This window comes from Stenella coeruleoalba (genome assembly GCF_951394435.1).
Source record: "Stenella coeruleoalba genome assembly, chromosome: 3".
In the NCBI taxonomy this organism is placed as follows: Eukaryota; Metazoa; Chordata; class Mammalia; order Artiodactyla; family Delphinidae; genus Stenella; species Stenella coeruleoalba.
In genome coordinates this window covers 171371125-171397474 of record NC_137148.1, presented here as the reverse complement: position 1 = coordinate 171397474, position 26350 = coordinate 171371125, and the positions used below count along the sequence as shown (strand labels likewise).

The following is a 26350-nucleotide window of genomic DNA, read 5'->3' as shown; positions in this document are numbered from 1 at the left end:
TTGCTGCTGTATAACAAAGTCAATCAGCTTATGTATACATATATCCCCTCCCTCTTGCGTCTAAAATTTTTTTTTTACATCTTTATTGGAGTACAATTGCTTTACAATGGTGTGTTAGTTTCTGCTTTATAACAAAGTGAATCAGTTATACATATATATATGTTCCCATATCTCCCCTCTAAGTAAAATTTTTATATTTAATGCTGATAATTCTAAAGACATGCCTATTTTAATTAAACCAACAAATGTAAATTAGCTTCACTAGTGAATATTCTCCCAGATGACGTGAACCTGAAAAGCATTTTGGTTAGTTTCCACTACAGTTCTGGGAATTTAATTTATATAAGTGCTTATTTTCTTTAAGGCAATTAAATAGAGCTCCTTTTACAATATAAATTAATTTTGTCAATACCATCCAGAGGTAAAAAAAACACCGTATCTTTAATGTACATTCATAGACATACACAAACACACAGATCCAAACAGAGACCTTAGAAGACACTTTAAGGGTTTCTTGTTTTTCTAAGTTGAAAATAACTTTTCCCCTTTCCTTTTACTTCTCATTACAAATACACCCCTGAAGTTTGTACTTTAAACATACGGCCTAGATTAGGAGTTAACATTTTTTATCTCAAAGGCACAGGGAAATGATATAAATTCCTCTAAGAAGGACTCTGGCTTCCTAAGACCAATAACTTAAAAGCTTTTTGAGATAAATAGGGAAGGTTTTAGGATTGGTAAAAAGAAATAGATGTTGGATTGCCTCTACAGCTGTTTTTTTTATTTGTTAAGATAAGTACAGTTGCTCTCAGTTCCTCAAAGAATTGGGTTGTAGTGTAAATGATATCATGCGTTGCTCCACCTCTCCACCTTTGCTGGAATGTTCTTCTTTCCCTATGGGTACATTTAACTTAAGGTAAAAGGCCTAATGAAATTTTTTTCTTTCAGGCTCTGCATATCAGCTTCTAATCTGGCCAAATTTCTGGTTTAAAGTTATTAAGTCCTTTCAAATGTCGTGTCAGGTTTCAGCCAGGAGCAGTGAATATTTTTGGCAATATGAACAACGTCTTGGATTCAAGAAGTGTCCCCAAAGAGGTACAAAATATATTATCTTCACGATATCTAGAGTCACTCACAAAAGAGCCAAAGAAAGCGCCATCAACTTGTATGTCCCAGGAAAGCAGAAAGCTCAGCCAAGTTTTTTCTTTTTCCTATTTATTTATTTATTTATTTACTTTTGGCTGCATTGGGTTTTCATTGCTGTGCGTGGGCTTTCTCTAGTTGTGGTGAGCAGGGGCCACTCTTCGTTGCAGTGCGTGGGTTTCTCATTATGGTGGCTTCTCTTGTTGTGGAGCATGGGCCCTAAGCACGTGCACTTCAGTAGCTGTGGCATGTGGACTCAGTAGCTGTGGTTCGTGGGCTCTAGAGCGCAGGCTCAGCAGTTGTGGCGCACGGGTTTAGTTGCTCTGCGGCATGTGGGGTCTTCCCGTACCAGGGCTCGAACCGTGTCCCCTTCATTGGCAGGCGGATTCTTAACCACTGCGCCACCAAGGGAAGTCCCCCAGCCAAGTTCCTACGACATAAAACAAGACATGCAAGGAACCAAATCTATCCCTGGGAGAGAAAGGACCAATAACCATTTGGCATGGATTTTGGAAAGGAACAGCTGTGAAATGTTATTTCCCTCTCTTGACTGGGCAGTACAGAGATTTGGGAGTGCTATGATAAGAATTTTCACCTTTAGCTGATTTTGCCAGTTTTTCCAGGATCACATCTGCAGGTTCTGAGTGGGGTAGAAAGTGGAGAGCATAGCTCTGATTTTTACTAGAATTTGGCTAGGGTTTTAAATTCATTTTAATTTTAGTTTCCCCTAGGCTGTTAAAGAGAATAATGCAGCAGTTTACCAGAAAATCTCTGAGTCTCATCAACTCTGGGAGGGATCCTCCTTTCAAGGTAGGTATGAGGGTGTATATGAGGCTGTTAACTTGTTGGGTTTATGTTGCCTTTTATATCATTAATTTTTCATTAGCTTTTTGCAAGGAAGCTTTTAATGAAGGTATTTTTGGAATTCTGAAGCCTTTTGGGAGCTTCTGGGTACCAGTTAAAGTAAGTAGCCCATTCTGTTTGTTTCATTTGGGAACTCCTGAGTGCACCTCTGAAATGATCTTATCCAATTAGAGAGGTTCTTCTAATGGGCATTGCAATTCCCCTGGGGGCTGACAGCAGTTATGTAGGACCCTAGTCTCTTAGGTTAGGTGCAACCCACATTTCAGTCTGGCCATGTTTTGGGGCCCCCAACGTGACAGTGACCAAGCCAAGTTCTCAGGAAACAAAACAAGCTTAGCAAGATTTTGCCATTACTACAAATATCTACAGCTTCTGGGACCGCCGTTCTTAGATATTAAAAAAAAGCAAGTGTGCCAGAAGGGGATACACTTGATTCTTTAGATTTTAAGGATCCCACTGTATTACTGGTTTTGTATTTTTAGCTAAGCTTTTGGGTCTCTCGAGACAATCTGATAACTAAAAGGGACATGATGCTGGGTTAGAAGATGTGGGATGTATTACGCTGTACCTCACTACGTGAGAATTGATCTTCTTGAGGTTTGAGGGTGACCCAGTATCAATCTAACCCATTTCGTAACCAACTTAACCTAACATGGGTGTCTGAGTTAGGTGGCAAGTGCTTTAACAGCATTGAACTTTGCATCCCTTGCCCAACTTCTGTGGCTATGGCTTCTGAAATTCCCATGTAGCAAATAGTCTTTACCTCATGTGCACATTAACAGCATCCAATGGTAACCAAGGAAATGGAGCTGTGGACACCAGTAGCAACCAAAGAACTAGAGACAGGGAAAGGATTAAACCAGCAGACCTCACAGATGGGCACTGTGGACTCATTCCTAACAAATGGAGAACTGCACTTGCCATCAGCAGTTCCCAATGTGGACTGTGGGGGAAAATTCTAATACATAGGGAACTATACACTAAACCACCAGCAGATCCCAGTAAGGAAACTGGGAACAGAACCAAGGGCTGGGGCTTAGAAATTACTGCAGACTTCCCAAGAAAAGGCCCCGTGTGCACCACCAGCAATTTCTGTGGAAACTTGGACTAGGGGAAGTGCTGACCCAGCAGACCTCAACAAATGGGGACTGTGGACTCAGGGCTCCACATGGTTGGGGAACTGCAAGCTGCCACTAACAGTTCCCATGTGGATCTTGGGACAGAAAAAAGGTTGGGATTTTCCAAACACCTGAAAATTACAAACTGAGAAGCCAAGTAGAGTGGGAAGCTCAATGTGAAGAGACTGGAGATCTGAACCAAGAGGAACTTACCCATGGTCCTCAGAGACAATGAGAAAGACAGTGAACTCAAAAGGGTTTCCCTCGTACCATACCTGTGTTTCTCATTGTCCCCAAATGCCAAACATGTGTCTGGTTGGGGGCTGTTCCACATGGGCAGAGCCAGAAGTCAGAAAATGGTGCTGGAACTCAGGCCTACCAGGTTGCCATGCATCTCCGTCTCCTAATGGTACAAAAGATCCGAGAATCATGGATTCCTCACTTCTGCTTTCTGGACCTCACACATCTTTTTTTTTTTTAATTAATTAATTTATTTTTGTTTGCATTGGGTCTTCGTTGCTGCATGCAGGCTTTCTCTAGTTGCAGCGAGCGGGGGCTACTCTTCGTTGTGGTGGGGGGGATTCTCATTGCGGTGGCTTCTCTTGTTGCAGAGCACGGGCTGTAGGTGTGCAGGCTTCAGTAGCTGTGGCTCACGGGCTCAGTAGTTGTGGCTCACGGGCTCTAGAGCGCAGGCCCAGTAGTTGTGGTACACGGGCTTAGTTGCTCCGCAGCATGTGGGATCTTCCTGGACCAGGGCTTGAACCCGTGTTCCCTGCATTGGCAGGTGGATTCTTAACCACTGCACCACTAGGGAAGCCCTGGACCTCACGCATCTTTTTCTTCTCTACACTTTAACTCAGAACCACTAACAAAAGGACTCTGGGATACATAGCTTCCCATCTTGCCCAAGCTGACAACAAAATTCAATAGAACCACCTGGATAGTAGCTTTCAACTTCACACCAACAAGTTGCTCTTCTTAACTCAATGTTTTGTGTGCAATTTCTACCCAAGATCATGGACAATGAAGAGAGGCCAAATTAATAAACATAATCAGATGAGACAGAAGGTCTTCCAAGACCTTCCGCAATTACTAATTTCTGTGAGGAACACAAATATGGTATCCACTAGCAACAAACATGGAAGACACACCTTTTAGTAATATAAACTAAGGGGAGCATAAATACTGAGTCAGAAAATTCCAGTATTGTTCAGGAACCAGAAAAGACATTTCAACAACACAGGTCTCACATCATGATCACATATTAGGAACATAAGACAAAGTAAGAATCAAAAATATTTTCATCTAGGGGCTTCCCTGGTGGTGTAGTGCTTAAGAATTCTCTTGCCAATGCAGGGGACACAGGTTTGAGCCCTGGTCAGGGAAGATCCCACATGCCGTGGAGCAACTAAGCCTGTGCGCCACAAATACTGAGCCTGCACTCTAGAGCTCACAAGCCACAGCTGCGGAAGCCCGTGTGCCTAGAGCACGTGCTGTGTGATGAGAAGCCACCACAACGAGAAGCCCACACACTGTAACAAACAGTAGCCCCCACTCACCGCAACTAGAGAAAGCCTGCGCGCAGCAACGAAGGCCCAACACAGCCAAAAATAAATAAAATAAATAAATTCATTAAAACAAATTTTTTTCATCTAAACTCATACCATGTTGCACATGAAAAAAACCACAAACCAAAAAGACTTTCACTCTGGGTTCAAAAGACATTGTAATGGAATTGAGACAAGTATTATATGACTGTATAACTATTTAAAGTCCAAGATAACAAAACATAAGTAGCAAAGATGATGGGAACATAGAGGCATGGTTATTATCTTAAGTGTTCAGATCAGTTAACATGAGCTAGAAATTAATACACTGGGATCCCTATTCAGGATGAGGCACTTAAAAGGAAAAATCATATTTCTTTCCATTAAAAAATTTTGTCTACCCTGAGTTTTCAAGTATAAAATAAGTGCTGAAGGTTTCCCAACATTCTTTCCGTTCATAATGTTTCTCTCCTGTGACTGCTCCATTTATAAGATTTTAAGGGAGAATGAAGGCTTTCCCATAGTTTTTCTATTCAGAATTTTTCGCCAGTGTGTGTCTTCATGTGTCTTTGAAGGGATATGAGACACCTATAGGCTTTTTCACACTGCTGACATTTATATGGCTTCCCTTCACTGTGGGTTAGCATGTGTCCTTGCAGGGATCTGGGATACCTGAAGGCTTTCCCACACTGCTGACACTGATAGGGCTTCTCTTCACTGTGTGTTTTCATATGTTCCCGAAGGGATGAGGAAGTAATGAATGCTTTCCCACATTCTGTACATTCATAGGGTTTTACTCCACTGTGTGTTTTCACATGTTTTCTAAAGTATTTGGGACAACTGTAGGATTTCCCACATTCCTTACACACATAAGGTTTCTCTCCAGTGTGGATCCTCACATGTCCTTGCAGGGATTTGAGATAGGGGAAGGCTTTGCCGCACTGCTTACATTCATAGGGTTTTTCTCCACTGTGTGTTCTCATGTGTTCTCGAAGGTAAGTGCACCAACTGAAAGCTTTGCCACACTGCTTACATTCATAGGGTTTCTCTCCAGTATGCATTCTCACATGTTCTCGGAAGTGTGAGATGCGAGTGAAAGCCTTTCCACATTCTTTACATTCATAGGGTTTCTCTCCAGTGTGAGTTCTCACATGCCGTGCAAGTTGGCAATAATAACTGAAGGATTTTCCACATACTTCACACATGTGGATTTTCTGTCCATAATGACCTCTCTCATGTTCCTGAAAAGATGAGGGACAAGTGAGAGCTTTTCCAGACTTCTTACACTCTAAAGACTGTTCACTACAGTCACTCTTCATGCACCTCTTAGATGCTCTCCCAGCATCCTGATGTTTATCGGGTTTCTCTACAATGTCTGTTTCCCTGGGAGGGCTTAGGCACGAGATACAGCTGCAGGCTTGCCCCCATTCTTCACATGGATAATGTTTGTGTCCAGGGTGAGATCTTTGCTGATTCTTCTGGAAAGAATGGTCCCTGAAGGTTTTTCCACACTTAATGCATTGATGGGGCTGAATTCCAGTCCAATAGCTCTTATGCACAGTAAAATCTATAATCTGGTTCAGGGTTTCTAAACATTGATGACCTTCTTTACCTTCACAGAGACTCTCCACCAAATTATTTCTGTTCAAAATAGGAAGCACAGTATTAGGGATTAATAATTATAAGTGATTTCTTAATTAGTGATTTGTTGATGGTTATTCATTATTATTTTGACTACACATTTGCCCTTTTCAATGAATGGGCATGTTTTTAGCACTCTGTGCATTGTGACAAAGTGCAACAAGTTTAATGCTCCAGCTGAGGGCTCAAGCAGGGCCATAACTTTCAGTGTTTTTTACATACGAGGTTTCCTGACCAGTGTTTCCTACTGAATTAAGTTTTAGGAGCTCCATATCTACAACACATTTATAAAAGTAGTTTTGTAAGAATTCTGTGAATAGACAATTGTCTAGCTAAGTTTACACTTTTTCTTTAATTTTAAGTGAGTCTAATACTCTGCCGAGATTCCCCCTCCCCTTGTGGGAGTGCTACTCACCTCAAACGCCTCTCCTGAGTTAGATGCTGATCTTGCATGTTATGAAATGCCCAGTTTTCTCCCCAAAAAGACCTGGAATCATTTCTTGTGAATCTTACTACTTTCTCTTCACTGCATAGGCCAGTCTCCAAAATATCCCAATGAGCACTTGATCTACTGGTTTTAACTGGAGAGCAAGAACCTGCAATAATTGGTAACATAATTAAATCCATGGGAAAGAAATGGTGGGATAAAGGAAAAAAAAGAGACCACATGTAGATTTCTTTCCATAGACTAATTCAAAAATGTAAAATAATTTTATAAAGGAAGGAAGAAGATGTGTGATATTGTGATTTATCAGAAACATATATATATTTGGTCATTCAGATGACCAACATATATTTCTCAGAAAAATTGGGTCCTTATCCACAGTTTCCTGCTCGGGGATCCTAAAACCCTTGGAATTTCCTGAGCAGTAAAAGCAATGGAATAATATGTGGTCTCTTGTGCTCATTTCCAGAAAACGCTTCAGGATCAGAAAGGTGAAATAGGTGTCTTGTTATTCATAAAAACCCTTTCCATCCCAATTGGGTTTATGTTAATGAAAAAAATTGTTAGAAAGAAGTATGGGGGCTCATTGCCAATGGAGACACCATGTGATTAAAGGGTTGAAACTTTCAATCCCACCCAAACCCCCAGACACCCCAACACCTCTGGGGATGGGGGAGGGGCTAGAGATCAAATCCACTGCCAATGGCCAATGATTTCATCAACCATGCCTATGTAATGAAGGCATGAAAAAAAAGTTCAGAGAGCTTCTGGTTGATGAACACGTGGAGATGTGGGGAGACTGGCACCTGGAGAGGCACAGAAACTCCTTTTCAAAATCTTACCCTATGCATCTCTTACATCTGGCTGTTCCTGAATTATATCCTTTTAAAATGAACCTGTGATCTAGTAAGTAGTATGTTTCTCTGAGTTCTCTGAGCTACACTAATAAATTAGTTGAACCCAAGGAGAGAGTCATGGGAACCTCTGATTTATAGCCAGTTGGTCAGGAGGACAGGTAAAAGCCTGGACTTGAGATTGGCATCTGAAGTGGGAGAATATGGAGTAAGTCTTGAAGGACTGAAACCTTAAGCTGTGGAATCTGTGGCTATCACTGGGTAGATGGTGTCAGGATTGAGTTGAATTCTATGATGTGCTGCTGGTCCAATAATTGTTTGTTGGTGTGAGGTGCCTTAACACATGTGCACGCGTGCACACACACACACAAACACACATTAGAATTGGGTCCAAAACAAAATTAACACCCACACACCCACACACACATTGGAATTGGGTCCAAAACAAACTTAACACACACACAAAGAAAAACTCTGAGGACCTCAGCTATTTGGAACTTTAGCCATCATAGGGAAAATGAGTCAAAATGGCAAACTGTTCACTAAGAAATACTTCAGAAGAGATACTTCACAGAAGCAAAGCAGGCAGGAAGTGGGCAAAATGCACACTCCTAAATGCTCCCTTCGTAAGAGGAGCTACAGAAAGACTTCTGAAGTGGGCAAAGATGGATGAAAAGTCCAACAGGGAAGCCAGGTCACCTTCTCAAAGACAGAGTGACAAACGTCACCTTCTCAGAGTCATGTTTCTAACAGTTATGTCCAAATATCTCTCCCTGATACAGAACCTGCTCCTCCCAAGAGGTGTGCCCTCCTGGTGATCGCAGGCACAGAGGCCCTAGACGAAGCCTATCTCCAGTGACCCAGCTGCCACTAGGAGATCAGATGGTGCGTGGTTGCTGTCCTGCTCGTGGAGAAAAGCTTCTCAGGGGGAGGATGGAGGACAACAAGCCCTCCATGAGATGGGCCGATTCTCTGGTCCTCAAGTCACTGAGGATGGGTGAGTGTGAGTTTAACTACAGCAAGATTATCATGTCAAATGTGTACTGATCACAGTGTAACTTTCACAGGGTGAAAACCGTAACGCTGCTCTCACTGCCCCAAAGTAACACTGGAGACCACGTTCACATTTATACAATTAGGGAGCCTCAGGATTCTGATCAAGAGCAATAAAAATCAATTCAATATAGAAATATTTAGTCATGGAAAAGCTATTTGACTCTAGGTAGGTTCTATAAAGGTGGGGACCACGTCTGCCTGTTTCTCAACATATTCCTATTCCTTGGTTCCAGTAAGAAAGAACATTGTAAGAAATATTTGTTCTCTAAAGACTAAGTGCAGGGAGGAAGCCGTCCTCACCCACGGAGGCCAGGTTCCTGAAGGTCTCCAGCATCACGTCTCTGTAGAGCTTCCTCTGAGCCAGGTCCAGCAAAGCCCACTCCTCTGCGGTGAAGTTCACAGCCACGTCCTCAAAGACCACCGAGTCCTGAAACAGCCACAGGTTCCGTGTCAGCAAGGCTCCCTCTTCACCCCCATGTGTGGGAGGATGGGGAGGCTGGCAGTCGGAAACCGGACTCAATTCCTAGGACTCCTGAGCTTACACTCTTGTGGGAAATGAACACACACAAGCCAATCAAATGCATTTTACTCAGTGATGGTAAGTGCTAGAAACTGAAACAAAATGTAACAACAATACCTGATAAACACTCATGCACACATAATGAAAAAGAACGGTTTTTACTGAGATAGAGCAGACAGTGAGGTATGACACATACTGAAAATGAAATCATCATTCAGACGACATGGAAATGGACACTTGGCCTGCTCATAAGTTATTTCCTTGAACCTCCTAGAACTGGAGCAGACTGTCAGGAGGTCGTGAACACTGATTTTCCAGGGCCGCTGCATCTGAACAACTCTCGCCTAGACTGAAGAGCATGTAAAAGCCTGGGCCAGTCCCCTCATATCCGACAGAGGTAGAGATACGAACCCCCTGCTAGGATGAGGTGGACACCGAGGGCACAGACGCAGGCCAGGGCCCAGGGCCTGGGACACCTGTGGTGTAAGAGGAGGCCTGGTTCCTGAGGGATCTGTCAAGCCAGCAAGGCCTTTCAGATAAATAATCAAGAAATCAAGAATAATGCCCCACGAAGAAGAGTCATAGAAGGATCTGATGGCATTAGAGCCAAAGATGACTTTAACACAGAGAAAAATCACCGAATTAATGTTTTTAGGACAATATGGTATGACTCTACACCCTTGAAATATAAAGCAAACTATCTTTATCAATTAGAATTTTAATTAAAAATATATTCCGAAAATTGAAATGATAAAATATTCCACTACATCAGCTACAAAGAAGGCAAGGCTATCTCACCTGGGCCTGCAACTGGGGTTTGCTAATCACACACCTGAAAATATGGGACATTAGTCATCAGGGAAATGCAAATGAAAACTACAAGCAGATACCTCTTCCTACCCACTAAGAAGGCTATAAGACAGACAAACCGATGCTGGCGAGGATGTGGGAAAGTTGGAACCTTACAAACTGCTGGTGGGAAGGTAAAATGAAGCCACTTTGGAAGACAGTCCAGCAGATCCTCAAAATGATAAACACAGTTTCACCATATAACACAGCAATTCCACCCTAGGTATCTATCTACCCAAGAGAGGCGAAAGCAAACACCAACACAAAAACTAATACACAGGGACTTTCCTGGTGGTCCAGTGGTTAAGAATCCGCCTTCCAGTGCAGGGGACACAGGCTCGATCCCTGGTCGGGGAACTAAGATCCTACACACCGCAGGGAAACTAAGTCTGTGCACTGTAACGAAGAAGATCCCACGTGCCACAACTAAGACCTGATGCAGCCAAATATATAAATAAATATTTTTTAAAACCCCAAATGTAATACACAGATGTTTACAGCAGCATGATTCATAACAGCCAAAAAGTGGAAACAACTCAAAAGGTTATCAACTGATTTGGATAAGCAAACACAGTAATCTCACAACGGAATATTATTTGCAACAAGAGGAATGAAGTAGTAATCCACGACACAAAATCAATGAACTTTAAAAACATTAACAGGTTTCACAAAAGCCCACAGGCAGTATCATATCATTTATGTGAAATGTACAGAATGAACAAAGCTATAGAGACAGAAATTAGATTAATAAAACTGCCTAGACGAAGGGCGGGTGGAGGCTTGGAATGAGAGGTGACTGCCAGCAGGTACAAGTTCTTTTGGGTGATAAAAATATCTAAAATTAGAATATGAGGACGGTTGCACAATACAGTAAACATTCTAACACTTCTGAATTTTACAGTTTAAACTAGGAAACCTTACGGTTCATAAATTATACCTCAATAAAAACTGTTTAAAAAATAGATTCAGGGCTTCCCTGGTGGAACAGTGGTTGAGAGTCCGCCTGCCGATGCAGGGGACACGGGTTTGTGCCCCGGTCTGGGAAGATCCCACATGCCGCGGAGCGGCTGGGCCCGTGAGCCATGGCAGCTGAGCCTGCGCGTCCGGAGCCTGTGCTCCGCAGTGGGAGAGGCCACAACAGTGAGAGTCCCGCGTACCGCAAAAAAAAAAAAAAAAAAAAAAAAAGAAAAAAAAACAGATTCAGACTAGCTAAAAATATGTTCTTCTTAATCTAATGGCAATTTTATTCAAAAGCACCACAACTTGGGCAAATAAAAGAATATGAATTGCTTAAGGAACAAAGTTACAAACGTTTCAGAGATCCAGTAGGTTGAGGAGATATCACAAACCAATTGTCAAGGATGCAACAAGTGCCCAGAGATGGAACTTGATACATGATGTTCTATTTCTACAGGAGACAAAAATTCAGTCTGGTTTTCTTTCAAGACTACAGGCTGAAAATGATGATTCCCCAAACTGCCTTTAAACACGACTGGCCCTAAAGATGATGAACGATGCTCAGTCTTGGAGATGAGGAAAGACTGTCTTTTCAAAAAGGAACTGGGCTCAAAATCTTTCATAGTCTTCCCTAGTATGGAGGGAGGTTTCCATAAAGCACAATTTTTGATACCATTCTTGGGGGGAAAATGTTGCAAGCTGACAGTTCATGAAAGATGTAGTTCTAGTACACTATTTCCATGCACCTGCCTTAATAACAGGTGAACAGGTCCCTCTTCAGTATACTTTATGGAGCCTGTTGAGCTTTGAAAATGGACAGATATGGGAAATAATAAATAGTATTAAGTTAAATGATCTTATTCTAGTAAACATGATTTTTTTTAAGGCATATGAAGTGCTTTTCAAACTCTCATCCCAATGGAGCAAAATGCCGATGAACAATATTCCCCCGCAGGATCCATATTAATAGAATCTCATCTTTAGTTAAGTCTTCATCTCGTCTATCTCCTTATCACTGAAGCATAAATTTCTTGAGAGCAACTGAAATACCAGTCTTGGAAATTTTTTACATAATCTTCTTGTCATTCCTTCCTACTGTTCAACGGGGAACTGCTCCTCTTTACTAAACAGATATCTGTGTACACCACTGGGTTGCTCTGGGTCAAGAAGTGCTTCATCAGGAGAGCTTTCAGGGTGTGTGGAATGGGAGAATATAAAAAACAAATCTGCCCAATGCATTTGAGATGAAGTGCTGGTTTCCATTTAAAGCCTCTCTCTCTGCTGCACATACCAGGATGGGAGCAAAAGATGCCGTAATATGTCATGTGTCATGTGTCACATGCTGGAGACAATAGCTTAGTGTCTCTTTATCTTCTGTTCTGTGTTTTTAGTATTGCATGACTGAGGTCTTCTGAATGGTTTATCATAAAACCACATTTCAAGTCTTGTTTCTGTTCAGAGAGTCTTTTCAAGTATCCAAATGTATTTCTCACCCTGATCTCTTGGTAATAATAGACATAGAAATCTCTCTAATGCTGACCTGCAGTACATGTTTGAGTTTTAAAATCATTAATAGAGGAAACTAATGGCGTCATTTTACCAGGAAATAATACATGCAGGCCTTGGCAACTCTGTGGGTTTAATTCCAGAGCACCACAATAAAGGAAATATTGCAATAAAGTGAATTACACAAATTTTTTTGCTTCCCTGTACAGGTAAAAGTCACATAGTCTTTTAAGTGTTCAATAGACTTATGTCTAAAAAACCTTGTACATACATTAGCAAAAACACCATTGCTAAAAAATGCTGACCATCAGTGAGCAAATACTTTTTGAAAATGGCACCCACAGACTTGCTGAGATGTAGTGTTGCACAACACCTTCAATTTGCAAACAACACAGTATCTGCAAAGTGCAACAAAAACTGAAATGCAAGGGACATCCCTGGTGGTCCAGTGGTAAAGAATCTGGCTTCCAATGCAGAGGATGAGGGTTGGATCCCTGGTGGGGGAACTAAGATCCCACATGCCGCAGGGCAAATAAGCCTGCGCGCCACAAGGAAGAGCCCACGTGCCGCAACGAAGATCCGTGTGCCACAACTATGACCCGACGCAGCCAAATAATAATAAAACAAACAAACAAAAAATGACAATCAACAGACACCAACATCAAAATCACACATGGAATTATCTGACAAGGATTTTAAAGCCACTGAAAAATACTTCAGTGAGTAATTACAAACACACCTGAAACAAATAAAAAATTGAAAGTCTCAGCAAAGAAAGAAAAGATACAAAGAAGAACCAAATGGATATTTTAGAACTGAAAAATACAATAACTGAACTAAAAAACTGGATGGTTTCAATACAGAATGAATATGACAGAGGAAAGAATCAGTCAACTTGAAGGTAGAACATCAGAATTTACCCAATCTGAACAACAGAGAAAATAGACCAAAAAAAAGTGAAAGAGCCTTAGTGACCTGTGGGACAAACACAAAAGATAAAACATTAGTATCACTGGAGTCTCAGAAAGAGTGGAAAAAAGTATGCAATAGAAAATTACTAGAAGAGGGACTTCCCTCGTGGCACAGATGATAGGACTCCGTGCTCCCAATGCTGGGGGCCCGGGTTCAATCCCTGGACAGGGAACTAGATCCCACATTCATGCCGCAACTACGAGTTTGCATGCCACAACTAAGGAGCCTGCCTGCTGCAACTAAGACCCAGTGCAACCAAATAAAATTTTAAAAAACTACTAGAAGAATTATAGAAATGAAGAACAGATGAGTGGCTGTCAGAAGTTAGGGGTGAGAGTAAGAAGGAAGTGGGGTTTGTGTGACTATAAAGGGATAGCAGGAACTATCTTTGTAGTGATAGAATAGTGCTGTATCTTGATTGTGGTGATGGCTATACACATGTACACATGATAAAACGGTACACACACACATACACATACATATAAAATTGGTGAAATCTATAAAAACCAAACAACCCTACACTTTCAAGTAATGGAATAAAAATGTCCTACATGCTTGCACACTGAGTCACAGGGCAGAACACTGCATTGAGGAGGACACAAAGGGGAAGAGCAGCCAAGTGTGAGCCACTCAGGTCAGCAGCCTGCTGCCCACGGTGCACAAGGAAACCCCAAGTCAGACGGTCAAAGCCATCCGAGCTGGATGGGTACTCCCAGGGCAGGGGGAAGGACTGAGCTCCACCTAAGTATAGGAATGCCCCCTCCCTGGGCCTCAATTCTCACCCAGGAGGAAACGCTCAAGTTGAAGTTCTGACCCAGAGAAACTCTCTAATTCATCGATCCTCTCAGCAGCAGTTGAGCCCAAGGAGCCTTCCCCACGTCTGACCTTCACAGACTTACTCAGGGTGCACACATCACACTCAATCCACCAACTCATTGAATGAGGCCAAAAGCAAAGTCGGGAGACAGCCGAGGGCAGCACAACCTCAGAGGACAAACCGCCCCCAGCACTTCTGGAGCTGGATGCCCTGCCCCATGCTCGTGCCATCAACAGCTCCTTCTGTGGTGGTTTTATGGTCTGTAGGCCACCTGCAATGGGGGGATGGGGGAGATGGGGTGGGGCAAGACCCCAGGACACCTTCCTTCACCTCCCTCACAGGCTCAGCTTGTCCCCAACCCAGATGATGCACCTGCATCATGATGATCCCTGTGGGTCATTTACATGAGACGAAGACCCGTCTCAGTGTGTAAATGAGAACCTGCAGGATCACTGCTTCCTCCTGTGTTCATGGATAATGCAGGACAGGGAAATTTTAGGGCATTTTTATGGTTTGAGCAACTGGTTACTGCTCATCACTTTCAGAAGACAAGCATCAGTTCACTAATATCCTCATGATGACAAGCTGTAACTCATTTAAAAAGAAGTGAGCAAGTCTCAGTAGCACTGGTCACATTCCACAGAATTTCCACTAACCTCTGTTGACCAGGTAGTAACAGTGGACCAGGATCAGACAGCGTCACAACTCTGTACCCTTCATGGAAGAGTCACTACAATTTCTATGATTCTTTTTAATCCATCTCTCCACCCATTTCACATGAAGGGGTGGGACTGCCTGCATTTCCTGAAATTCTTCTTCCTTTTTATAAAAAATAAATTTATTTATTTATTTTTGGCTGTGTTGGGTCTTCATTGCTGCGCGTGGGCTTTTCTCCAGTTGCAGCGAGTGGGGGCTACTCTTCATTGCGGTGCGCAGGCTTCTCATTGCAGTGACTTCTCTTGTTGCGGAACACAGACTCTCGGCGCGCAGGCTTCAGTAGTTGTGGCTCGCGGGCTGAGCAGTTGTGGCGCACAGGCTTAGTTGCTCCGCGGCATGTGGGATCTTCCCGGACCAGGGCTTGAACCCGTGTCCCCTGCATTGGCAGGTGGATTCTTAACCACTGCACCACCAGGGAAGTCCCATTTCCTGCAGTTCTAATGGAAGAGAAAACATTTTCTGTACTGAGATACTTCTCCCCAGAGGCATCTCTGGTTAAGGCCCAAAAGCCTGGAATAACACGAGTCGTCAGGAAAAGGCAAAGACCTAAGATTCTTACTATCCTCACTAAGGAGAAGAAACCAGGCAAAAGAATGCAGAATTTTACACTTGCTGAAACCGGAAGCTGGATCAGGGGAAGCTATTAGTGCTGAGCTGGACCCAGAGGAGGCTGCTCACAGGTGTCAGGGGACAATGCTGAACCCTCCCTGAGCCCTGTGCTCCTGGAAACTTCGATGGAAGGTGAAAGGACCCCCCCACCCTTTGTTCTTCTGGAAAACGGCAGGCTGCAAGAAACCGTCCCCGTGCCCCACCTGACTCAGATAAGACTCACACGGAGGCCCCCTGTTTATCCAGGACAAGGCCAGATGCAGTCCCCTCAAAGCCCCATCTCCACCTCATCAGTGATTAGCGGAACTGTTCCCCACACTGACCAAGCAGAACAAATGTTTGTTGGCCAAACTTTGGTTCAGCTCCTCTCCTTCCCCCTGACCTGGCCTCACCGCAGCCAGCCGACAGACCCCTAAGGACAGGCTGGCCTCAGGGATCTGCTATCCGAGCATCACACCTGGTCCCTCCTGGTGGTGTTTATTCCTCTGTATAAGAGAAAAACTCTCTTTGCCCAACTCTTGAGACACTTGCAGATCTTAGGGTCAGATGTCCCCCTTCTTGCAGAGCCCCCTGTGCCTGGTGCAACAGACCCTTCTCCCCCTGCAGGAACTCATTTGAATAAAGGTCTCTTGTTGTAAAGTTTGTAATTTTTTTAATGCCACAGGGTTGACCAAGTGTTCTCAACGGCCCTTGTGAAAATTAAAAAAGAGAAAACGCACTAAAAAGAAGTGGGGGTGGGTGCAGAAGGGAGAGCCTCACCCAGAACCACTTGACATCAATTACAGGAAGAAGTGTCAATTACAGCCCCGAACAGAAAAATTGAAAACACGAAAGAATCAACAATTACAGGCCCCAACAGAAAAAGATGTACATACATTGCATCTTCTCAAGAAACTGGCTACCCCAGCAACTAGCCAATGAGAAACCAGCATCAACCTGAATTCTCCATCTCTCCACGGACTTTACATCAATACAACCCCTCCCAACTCCCTCCTTTTTCTCCAATAAATAAGTCTGTTGGACTTGCCTATGGCTTTTGCTATACCTTGTCTGTCCCGAATTGCAATTTTTTGCTGTTCCCAAATAAATCCATTTTTCCTAGTAAATAACTGTTATTTTTAAGCTCAACATCCATTTTTTTACCTAAACTTTACTCAGGCTTCTTCCCAAATGCCCCTGACCCCGCTACACCTCCCAAACTGAGCATCACTGAGCTGCAGAACAAAACCCCTCTCACCTGGGCCGAGGACACCCTGACCACAGGACCTCTGGTTCTGTCAATCCGCCTTCCTCTCACCCTCCTCTCACAGAAGAGAAAAGCCCTTTGCTGTGTGGTTGGAGACGCTGGCACATCCCTGAGATCCGAGCCTCGGCCCTATCGCAACATTAATTGCAAAACAGTCTCCCTGACCAACCCTGGACTTGACATTATCTGTCAGGTCCAGGGCGGGACCCCAGCGCCTGACCGCCCGCTCCGGCGGCTCGTCCCGTCCTCGCTCAGACACCCACCGGGACAGGGACTGGGTCGGGACTCACGGGATCCCAAGTTGCGGTCGAGGGCGGAGACCCGAGTTGGGACACGAGACCCCGCGCGAGGACCGGACAGGACCCCGGGACCGCGCGACGCGGTCGAGGGTGGAAACTAGGGTCTGGACCGGAGTCAGGGAGTCCTATCCTGCTGCCGTTTCCGGCCAATTCGAACCAGCCCCAGCCGGTCTCGGTGCCAGCCCCACGCACTCACCATTTCAGCCCCTCTCCGCGCATTCAGGTCGTCCTCCCCGCGGCCCTGCAGCCCAACAGCTCCGGCAGGTTAGAGCAACAGCGACGGGACACCTGAGGTCCGCTGAAGTAGGTGCGACGGAACGCCCGGGCGGCTAAGAGCGACGTCACAACGTAAGCGAATGCGCCCGCCCCCGTCTCTGATTGGATGAGGCTCCAAGCCTTCGCACCTTAATTGGACGGGTCTCTAGGCACACCCCCTTCTTGGGCCCTGATTGACAACGAGTGCAGGCCTGCATTCTGAGTGAAGGGCAGGCTGTAGGTCACGTGACGGAGCAGGGCGGAAGTGCGGGTGGTTGGCTTCAGCCCTTTACTGCCTGGCTTTCTATGGGGCGCCAGACCTGGCTGCCCTGGTGGACTCTAAGCCGAATGTACTGCTGGCCAGACAGACACAGCATCAGCCCACAGCTTGCAGTCCCCTTCTCCTGAACAGAAATGTGCCACTCAGTTCCCCTCAGTGCCCCCTGTCCAGGGCTGCCCCCCTAAGTCCGGGAGCCAGGACAGCAGGGGACAGGTGTGAAAGGAAAATCAAAATGGAGTCAGTATTGCTAAGAGAGCACTCTAAAATGCAGGCAGGAGGCCACTGAGGATGTAGGGCTTATGCAGGTCTCAGCCCAGATGGAATCTGAACTTTTGACCACTTACTGCCTTAACGCAGGCATCCAGAACATCTGCCCAATGACCCAGAAAGTCAAGATACTTATTGGACCCTTCCCCTAAATAACTTGTGACAGCCTATTCCTTAAGGACAAATACTTCATTCCCTGTGTCAGTCTATCATAATTCACGCCAGGCAACTTTAACAACCCTGTGGCTTTTCCTTTAATAAGTCTGTTACTCTTCCTCCTCCCTACAACACTTTCAGTGTTACGCTGTTGATGAAAAATTAATGAATAGTCGATCTAAAAGAGAAAATAGAAAATTTTGTTTAAGCCTATGAGGGGATTATAACCCAGGAGACAGTCTCTCATAAAACTCAGAGGGCTGTTCCACTTACTAGAAGTCTAAGACCATCATATATATTTTTGAGGCAAAGGAGCATATATCAAAATGACACAATGACATCTCACATAAGGTTCACCAAAAATACATAGTCTAGATCTGCAGCAGATCAGCATGACCCCTGACAGGATTAGGAAAGTTACGTTATCTTGGAGTTACATTGCTGGTGGCAGAACGAGGTAAAAAATTTGATCTTTCTGGTGGAGCAGACATTCCTACCTTTGAGAAGGTCTGTTTAATGCATAATGCAGATGCACAATGTACATTAGGGAGGGCCCAATAAGGGCAGAGAGTAATGTTATGCTTAAATTTTCTTTCTTATGCCTCAAAAACATAAATTGTATTCCATCAACTCAAATCTGGGTCCCCCAAGTTGCAATTCCTAAGACCTCAAATAAGCTCAATACTGATTACTGTTCCACATGACACAGGAGGGCCTGGGGAACCTCCCGAGTCAGGGGTCGGCCTGGGAGCAAGGTCACTGTGAATCTGTTCCCAGAGTACAAAGACACTCTGTGATGCTCCCTGCATGTATTCAGGGGCCAGCCCCACTTTGACATTTTATCTTTGACACCAGGAGATCCGGCCCTCCTGCCCACACATTTGGGCTTGACCAAGTTCTCTGTGTCCTGTTTCTTACCCCACATCGTCAGATTTCTCCCCACAGGTTCCTGGACGGGGTGTCGCCCCCACGTCTGAGCAACACTGAGGTTCCGAACAAGCCCCTGGTCAGCTTCTCCAGGCAATAAGTGACCCAGGGAACCCTGTCCAGTCCAGCCACGCTGGCCCCGCACTCCGCGCACCGCCCTCACTCGCCCAACTTCCCTCCTGCTCGCCCTCCTCACACAGAAAAGCCCTTTGCTGTGTGGTTGGAGATGCTGGCACATCTCTGAGATCCGAGCCTCGGCGCTATCGCAACAGTATTTGCAATACAGTCTCCTTGACAAGTCCGGGCTTGACTTTATCTGTCAGGTCCAGGGCGGGTCCCCCACGCCCCAGCGCCTAACGGCCCGCGTCGGGAATAGTCCTGTCCTCCCTCCGACCCCCACGGGGCCAAAGACTCGGTCCGGACGCCCCCGGACCCCGAGCAGTGACGGAGCAACACGGCAGGTCCTCAGCCCGCGGCCGAGGGGGAGACTCGGGTCCGGATCCCGGGTACCCACCCCGAGGCCGAGGGGGAGACTCGGGTCGGGACTCCGGGGTGGGTGGGAGGCGGGGAGACCCTGGCCCGGCCGTCGCTTTTGGCAAGTTCCGGACCGTTCGAACCAGCCTTTTCCGTGTTAGGGCCCTGAGCGGTGCACTCACCATCTGTGCCTCCTTTCGGGTTCTGCGAAGTGTCCTCGGGGCGACCCTCCGACCTGGGCAGGTGAAACCGACGGGGACGCGACACCTGAAGCCACGCAGGACAAGTTCGCACAAGCGCAGAAAAACTTCCGCGGGCTGGGAACGCGCACGCCGCCCGCCCTCTTCGGGGCCCGGGCTCTGATTGGACAGTAATCCTTGCCCCGCCCCTGCCTTGATGGACAGTCCTCCTAGTCCCACTCTATCCTGATTGCTTTGTCCGGACCCCGCCCAGTCGCCGCTGATTGGACAGTTCAACCAGACCCCGCCCCTACATCCGAATGACAGGGCACAGGGACACGCGTGGCTGATACGCCGGCCTGGGAATTGGGCTCCGCGCAGAACGGGCTCTGGGCGCGGCACACCCTGTGGCATCTGCTCGGTGGCTCCCCTGTGTCCTCCTCCTGCACCTGGAAGTCCAGACTCAGTTTCCCCGGGGATCGCTCCATACCCGGAATGAGGATGAGAAAATACGGGTCATAGGGCTTTGTTGATGGAAATAAAAAATAAACGATCTATAATAGGAATAGAAAAATCTTTTGAGCCAGACTGAAGACTAGAGCCCTTAAGACGGCCTCTCAGATAACTCAGACGACCTGCTCAGGAAAAGCATGGTTTTTAGCACCGTTTTCTGTCTTGTAAGAACTCTTAACAGCAAACAATGCAGGGAAACATTCCTCCAAGGTTTCAAAAACGAACAGATCAGGGACTTCCCCAGTGGTCCACTGGTTAAGACTTCGTGCCTCCAGTGCAGGGGACGTGGGTTCAACCCTTGGTCAGGGAACTAGATCCCACATGCTGCAACTAAAGACCCCGCATGCCACAACGAAGATCTCGCGTGCTGCAACTAAGACCCGGTGCAGCCAGATAAGTAAATATTTTTTTAAAAAACGGCAAAAACAAACAAACAACAATAACAAAAACAAACAAACAAACAGATCAGCACATAGGCTGCAGCAGGAGGCAACGAGTAGCTATCGAAGGAGGACCAGGATTGGTGTCCCAGGAAGGGAGACATCTAGTCTTTATTTTTAACACGGACATCTTTTGTTCTGGTCAATGTGTCCTTTAATAATTAAAGCAGACAGACAATGTGTTTGATAGGCCACAAACAGGCCATTTTAATTGGTATAAAATTCGAGTTAAATCATGTATAAGTCCGAATAACTTCCCCATACCTCAATAGGTGAAAATTTCTTTCATCAGTTTGGTGATCTCCAGTGTCAGGGCATGGCCCAGGGCAAGGTCATGGTGGAAACGTGCCCTTTAAGAACAAAGACTCAGTGACACCACCCACCATGTGCAACGCAGGGTCAGGCCTGGTCCATGTGTGACCTTTAACAGCAGGAGGCTCTGCCCTTAGTCCAAGCTCCCACCGCTGGGGCTTGAGGTCAGCTACCCAAGGCCCAGGGAACTTTACCCCATGGGAAGTCAGACCCTGAGATCCCAGTCTCTCTGCAGAACTGGTCTCAGCACAGACTCTGAGATGTCACAGTTCTCAGGTGTGCATTTTATACTGCAGGGAAATTTATGTCAGATCAGCTTTTAGTCAGTCTCTGTGAATTTTGAAATGTAAGAAGTTATATTTCCTTTTTCACACTGTATAGTGATGGTTGGACAGCTGTGCAATGTACAAAAAGCCACTGAGTTTCACACTTAAAAGTGTGAACGTTATGGTATATGAACTGTGTACTCATTTAAAAACAAATTATAAGGCGATTATAGCCATGATAACCCTACCTCTTGGTCACCACTAAAATACTTTTTGGGGGGCTTCCCTGGTAGCGCAGTGGTTGAGAGTCCGCCTGCCGATGCAGGGGACGCGGGTTCGTGCCCCGGTCTGGGAAGATTCCACATGCCGCGGAGCGGCTGGGCCCGTGAGCCATGGCTGCTGGGCCTGCTCGTCCGGGGCCTGTGCTCCACAATGGGAGAGGCCACAAAAGTGAGAGGCCCGCGTACCGGTAAAAAAAAAAAAAGAAAGTAAGGGAAGCTCTGACACATGCTGCAACATGAATGAAACCTTGAAAATATGCTGAGGAAAAAAGCCAGACACAAAAGACCAATATTGTATGATTTCATTTAGGTATATAAAATGTCCAGACTAGGTAAATCCAAATACAGAAAAAAAACTTTTTTTTAAGAATTTTTTTGGCCATGCCTCGCAGCTTCTGGGATCTTAGTTCCCCCACCAGGGATTGAACTCAGGCCCTCAACAGTGAAACTGCAGAGTCCTAACCACTGGACTGCCAGGGAATTCACAGACAGAAAGTTTTTTTTTTTTTTTTTGTGACACGACAGTGACAGGCCCACGTACCACAAAGAAAGAAAAAAAAAAATTCTTTCAGCGGCCATGGCTCACGGGCCCAGCCACTCCGCGGCATGTGGGATCCTCCCGGACCGGGACATGAACCCGTGTCCCCTGCATCGGCAGGCGGACTCTCAACAACTGTGCCACCAGGGAAGCCCTTCCCTTACTTTTTATGACTATTATTCTCATCCTATGTACAGGTTACACTTAGTTTATCCATTCAGCCACTGATGGACATTTGGGACATTTCCATCAGCCACTGATGGACATTCAGGACATTTCCACCTTCTGGCTATTGTGAATAGTGCTGCAACCAGCATTCACGTACACATATTTGAGCATCTGTTTCAGTATAGGCAGGAGTGGAAATGTTGGCTCACAGGGTTAATTTCATGTTTAACTTTTTGAGGAACCACCAAGCTCTTACCCACAGTGCCTGCACCATTTTACATTCCCACCAGCAGTGTACAGGGTTCTAATTTCTCCATATCCTTGACAACACTTCTTTTTTTTTCCTTTAGAATTATTTTATTAAATCATAAATGTAAAACAGCTTCTTAACTCTAAGACACACTTAAATTTTTTTTAAAGGAAAAATGTTATGTCTTATTATACCATGATCCTGGCTAATAGTTTTTCAAAACTTTGAGAAAAATCTTAAAAAAGCTTTTACATGTCATCTGAAACTTACAAATTTAACATTATCAAAGAAGGAATGTTTCTACACTTACAAAGACCGCTAGAAAGAAACAACAAATAAAAAGCTAAGAGGGCTTCCCTGGTGGCGCAGTGGTTGAGAGTCCGCCTGCCGATGCAGGGGACGTGGGTTCATGCCCTGCTCCGGGATGATCCCACATGCCGCGGAGTGGCTGGGCCCGTGAGCCATGGCCGCTGAGCCTGCGCGTCCAGAGCCTGTGCTCCGCAACGGGAGAGGCCACAACAGTGAGAGGCCCACAAAAAAAAAAGCTAATAAACTGTCTCAAAGGCACTTTTTTTTTTTTTACAATCCTTCCTCCACAGTAATGTTATTAAATAATCCAATCCATTCACAGAATGGCTCTCTGCATCTGCTCTGGTGTCTTCTGCCATATTACTGCATATTTATGCATGACTGAGATAAGAGTTCCCTTAACATTGTTATTTCCATAACCTGAAGCTGTTCTGTTACCTCTGGGTTCTAATCCTCTCATATTTATACAGTGAAGCCCATGGTAAATAGGAAGAAGATCAATATCGGCTTCTCCCTCCATAACCCCCACTTCCTTCACTGCTTCCTGGACCATAGTTTCCTCCACCATATGGTCCCCCCCATGTTCCTGCTACCACCAAAGTTTCCACTCTTCATTGGACCGTAGTTAGAAGGTTGCTGGTTATAATTTCCAAAATCATTGCCATTTCCACTTCCACGATTTCTTCCTCCATAGATGCCATACCCACCCCAGGAGCTCTCACCCTGGTTGCCAGATCCAGAACCTCTACTACCATATCCTCCTCCTCCATAACCTGGGCCACCTCCAAAATTGCCACCTCCAGGCCCTCCTCCATACCCAGCATACCCATCTCTAAATCCAGGACCACTTCCATACCCATCAGGTCCTCCTCTTAAGTTATCATATTAAAACTTGGTCCTGGTCCTAGTCCTGGTCCAAAATTGCCACCAGCACCACGAGAATCTCCAAACCAAAGTGGCCTCCTCTTCCACTTCTAGAACTTTGGACTTCCTGCATTTCTTGTCTAGACAAAGCCCTTCTTACTTCTGCATTATGACCATTGATGGTATGGTATTTCTGCAACACACTCTTATCCACAGGATCATGCTCATCAAAAGTAACAAACCCAAAGCCTCTTTTCTTTCCAGACTGCCTATCAGTAATTATCTCAATGGTAACAATTTGTCCGTATGCCTCAAAGTAATCTCTAAGATAATGTTCCTCAGCATCTTTAATTCCACCTACAAACAGCTTCTTCAGAGTGACATGAGCCCCTGGCTTTCCAGATTCCTCTCTTGCAAACAGCATGTTTTGGTTCAACCGCTCTTCCATAGTTGAACGAGGTCTGGCAGCCATGGCAGCATCGATCTCAGCCATGGATGAAAAAGTTACAAAACGAAATCCTCATGATCTTTTGCTTGCAGGATCCCTCATTACCACACAGTCTGTAAGTTTTCCCCCATTGTTCGCAGTAGTTCTTCAAACTTTCTTCTGTAGTTTCAAAGCTCAGGCCACCAATAAAGAGTTTACGGATTTGTTCCTTTTCTCTCTCCATCGCAGACTCCGTCGCTTCAGCCCGATTTCCCGCAGCCGAGCGAGATGAGAGAGATCTCCGCGGACGAACACGAACCGGACTCGTCCCTGCGCTGTAGTCAGAACTGCCGCTGCTCTAGGAGCACCTCCACTCTCTGGACCCGGCGCTACTGCTACTGCCGCTAGAGCCGCCGCCGCTGCTTTTCTCCTCGACAACACTTCTGGCCATGATTCTAGCCATCCTAGTAGGTGCAAAGTGGTTATCTCATGTGGTTTTGACATGCATTTTCCTGATGATTAGCGATGTGGAGAAAATTTTCATCTGTTTATTGGCCATTTGTTTATCACTCTTGGACAAAAGTCTATTTAACTTCTTTCCCATTTTTTAACTGGGTTGTTTGCCTTTTTATTATTGATATGAAAGGCTGTTTAATGTGTTCTGGATAATAAAACCTTATCGCATGTATGATTCCCAATATGTTCTCCCACTCTGTGGGGTGTCTTTTCACTCTCTTGATAGTGTCCTTGGATGCACAAAAGATTTTACTTTTTTTTTAATATATATATATATATATATATAAGATTTTACTTTTGATAAGCTCCAGTTTATCTATTTGTTTCTTGTGTTGCTAGTACCTGTATTCCTGTCTTACTGGTTGTTTGGCCTGAGGCGTTCAGCACTGGAGTTTGCAGGCAGATAGAGCCAGGTGTTGGTGCTGAGATGAGGACCTCCAGGAGACTTCACTCCGATTAATATTCCCTGGGGTCTGAGGTTCTCTGTTAGTCCAGCGGTTTGGACTCGGAGCTCCCACCACAGGAGCTCGGGCCCGACCTCCGGCCTGGGGACCAAGGTCCCTGCAAGCTGCGTGGTGTGGCAAAAAAAAAAAAAAAGAAAGAAAGAAAGAAAGAAAAAAGGGAGAAGTACAATATCAAAGAACAAAATAAAATTAGAAAGATGAAAAATATATTAGGTAAAATAAAAATATAATTGAAACAACCAGTCGCTGGGGGTTCCTCCCATCCCCTTAGGTGTCTGTGGTCCCCCACTGGTGCCTGGTAGGTGCCCTAGTTGTGCAGAGACGCGAATTCTGCGTCTTCCTAGTCCGCCATTTTCCCTACGTGAAGTTTTAAGTGATAATTGTTTTATGTTAGATCTATTTAGAATAGCTTACCAATTTTGAGGGGGTAATTTACACCCTTAGAGTTTGCTACGTTAAATTGAATGATGGGAATTCATTGAATGTCTATGTCATTTCTGAGTAAGACAAAATACTGAAACATTAGTTATTCAATACTAAACAAGTCTAAGTGTACCTACTTTTGCCTTATTACAGAAAACAAAAGATATTTGGATCTATTAATAAGATACTTTTTACTGAATTGGAAAAGAAATATTGGTATAACAAACAGTTCACAATTGCTTACTTCTTAGTTTCATTATAAATTAAGGTTTCTAAAACTACTAAGATTAATAAGGAATATATCCTTGTATGCAAGAAGATTAAAAGAAAAATGTATAAGGAATGGGAATGCATTTTGTTAAGGGAAAACGAAGTGACTTTGTCCTAAAGCCACTTATTTCTAAACGGGAAAGAAAACAAAGGACAGGTAAAATGGACATAGAAATTTGTAAAAGTTTTGTGGAAAAAAGGAATCTTTAGAAAGGATTTTTTTGTGTCATCAGGACTGGCTAAATTGGAATAAATTTAGGTGAACAAGTTTTAATATGACAAGTAAGTTAGTGCAAAAGTAAAAATTGGTTGTTCTATTAAAAGAATGAATATTTTTTCTAGTGGTCTGCTCGTGATAATAAGAGACTATAAAAGGTGGACATGTTTTGTCAAAATAACCACTATGTTCAGTGTTGTCTTTATGAGTTCTTTTGTTCTAGGTACCTCTTATAGCTTTAATTTTCTATTAGCCTTTTGTAATGAATTTTTAAGAAAATTTTTTTGACTTTTGGAGGCCCCTACATGCCAATTAATCTCATTCTGTTTGTTTCACATGGAAGCCCTCACTTTTAAGTGCACTTTCTTTTTAATTCTTAAAAATTTTTATTATT

General features: G+C 44.6%; 1 protein-coding gene, 1 long non-coding RNA gene and 1 pseudogene across 3 annotated transcripts; all 3 read right to left on the bottom strand.

Annotated features, from left to right (window-relative positions):
- Positions 1-423: 423 nt before the first annotated feature.
- LOC307183799 (zinc finger protein 77-like) lies at positions 424-19987 on the bottom strand. Its single transcript, XM_079916885.1, has 4 exons — positions 19702-19987; positions 8969-9095; positions 6729-6909; positions 424-6313 (listed from the first exon to the last, which is right to left on the bottom strand). The coding sequence occupies exons 1-4, from the start codon at positions 19702-19704 to the stop codon at positions 5206-5208; spliced, it is 1419 nt and encodes a 472-aa protein (XP_079773011.1). The 5' UTR covers positions 19705-19987; the 3' UTR covers positions 424-5205.
- LOC307183800 lies at positions 14824-17467 on the bottom strand. Its single transcript, XR_013827612.1, has 3 exons — positions 17357-17467; positions 16853-16990; positions 14824-15443 (listed from the first exon to the last, which is right to left on the bottom strand). It is a non-coding gene; the product is annotated as an uncharacterized lncRNA (long non-coding RNA).
- A 3285-nt stretch (positions 19988-23272) lies between the features above and the next one.
- LOC307183613 (heterogeneous nuclear ribonucleoproteins A2/B1-like) lies at positions 23273-24310 on the bottom strand (annotated as a pseudogene). The gene has a single exon. The product of its transcript is annotated as a heterogeneous nuclear ribonucleoproteins A2/B1-like (transcript).
- Between the last annotated feature and the right edge of the window lie 2040 nt (positions 24311-26350).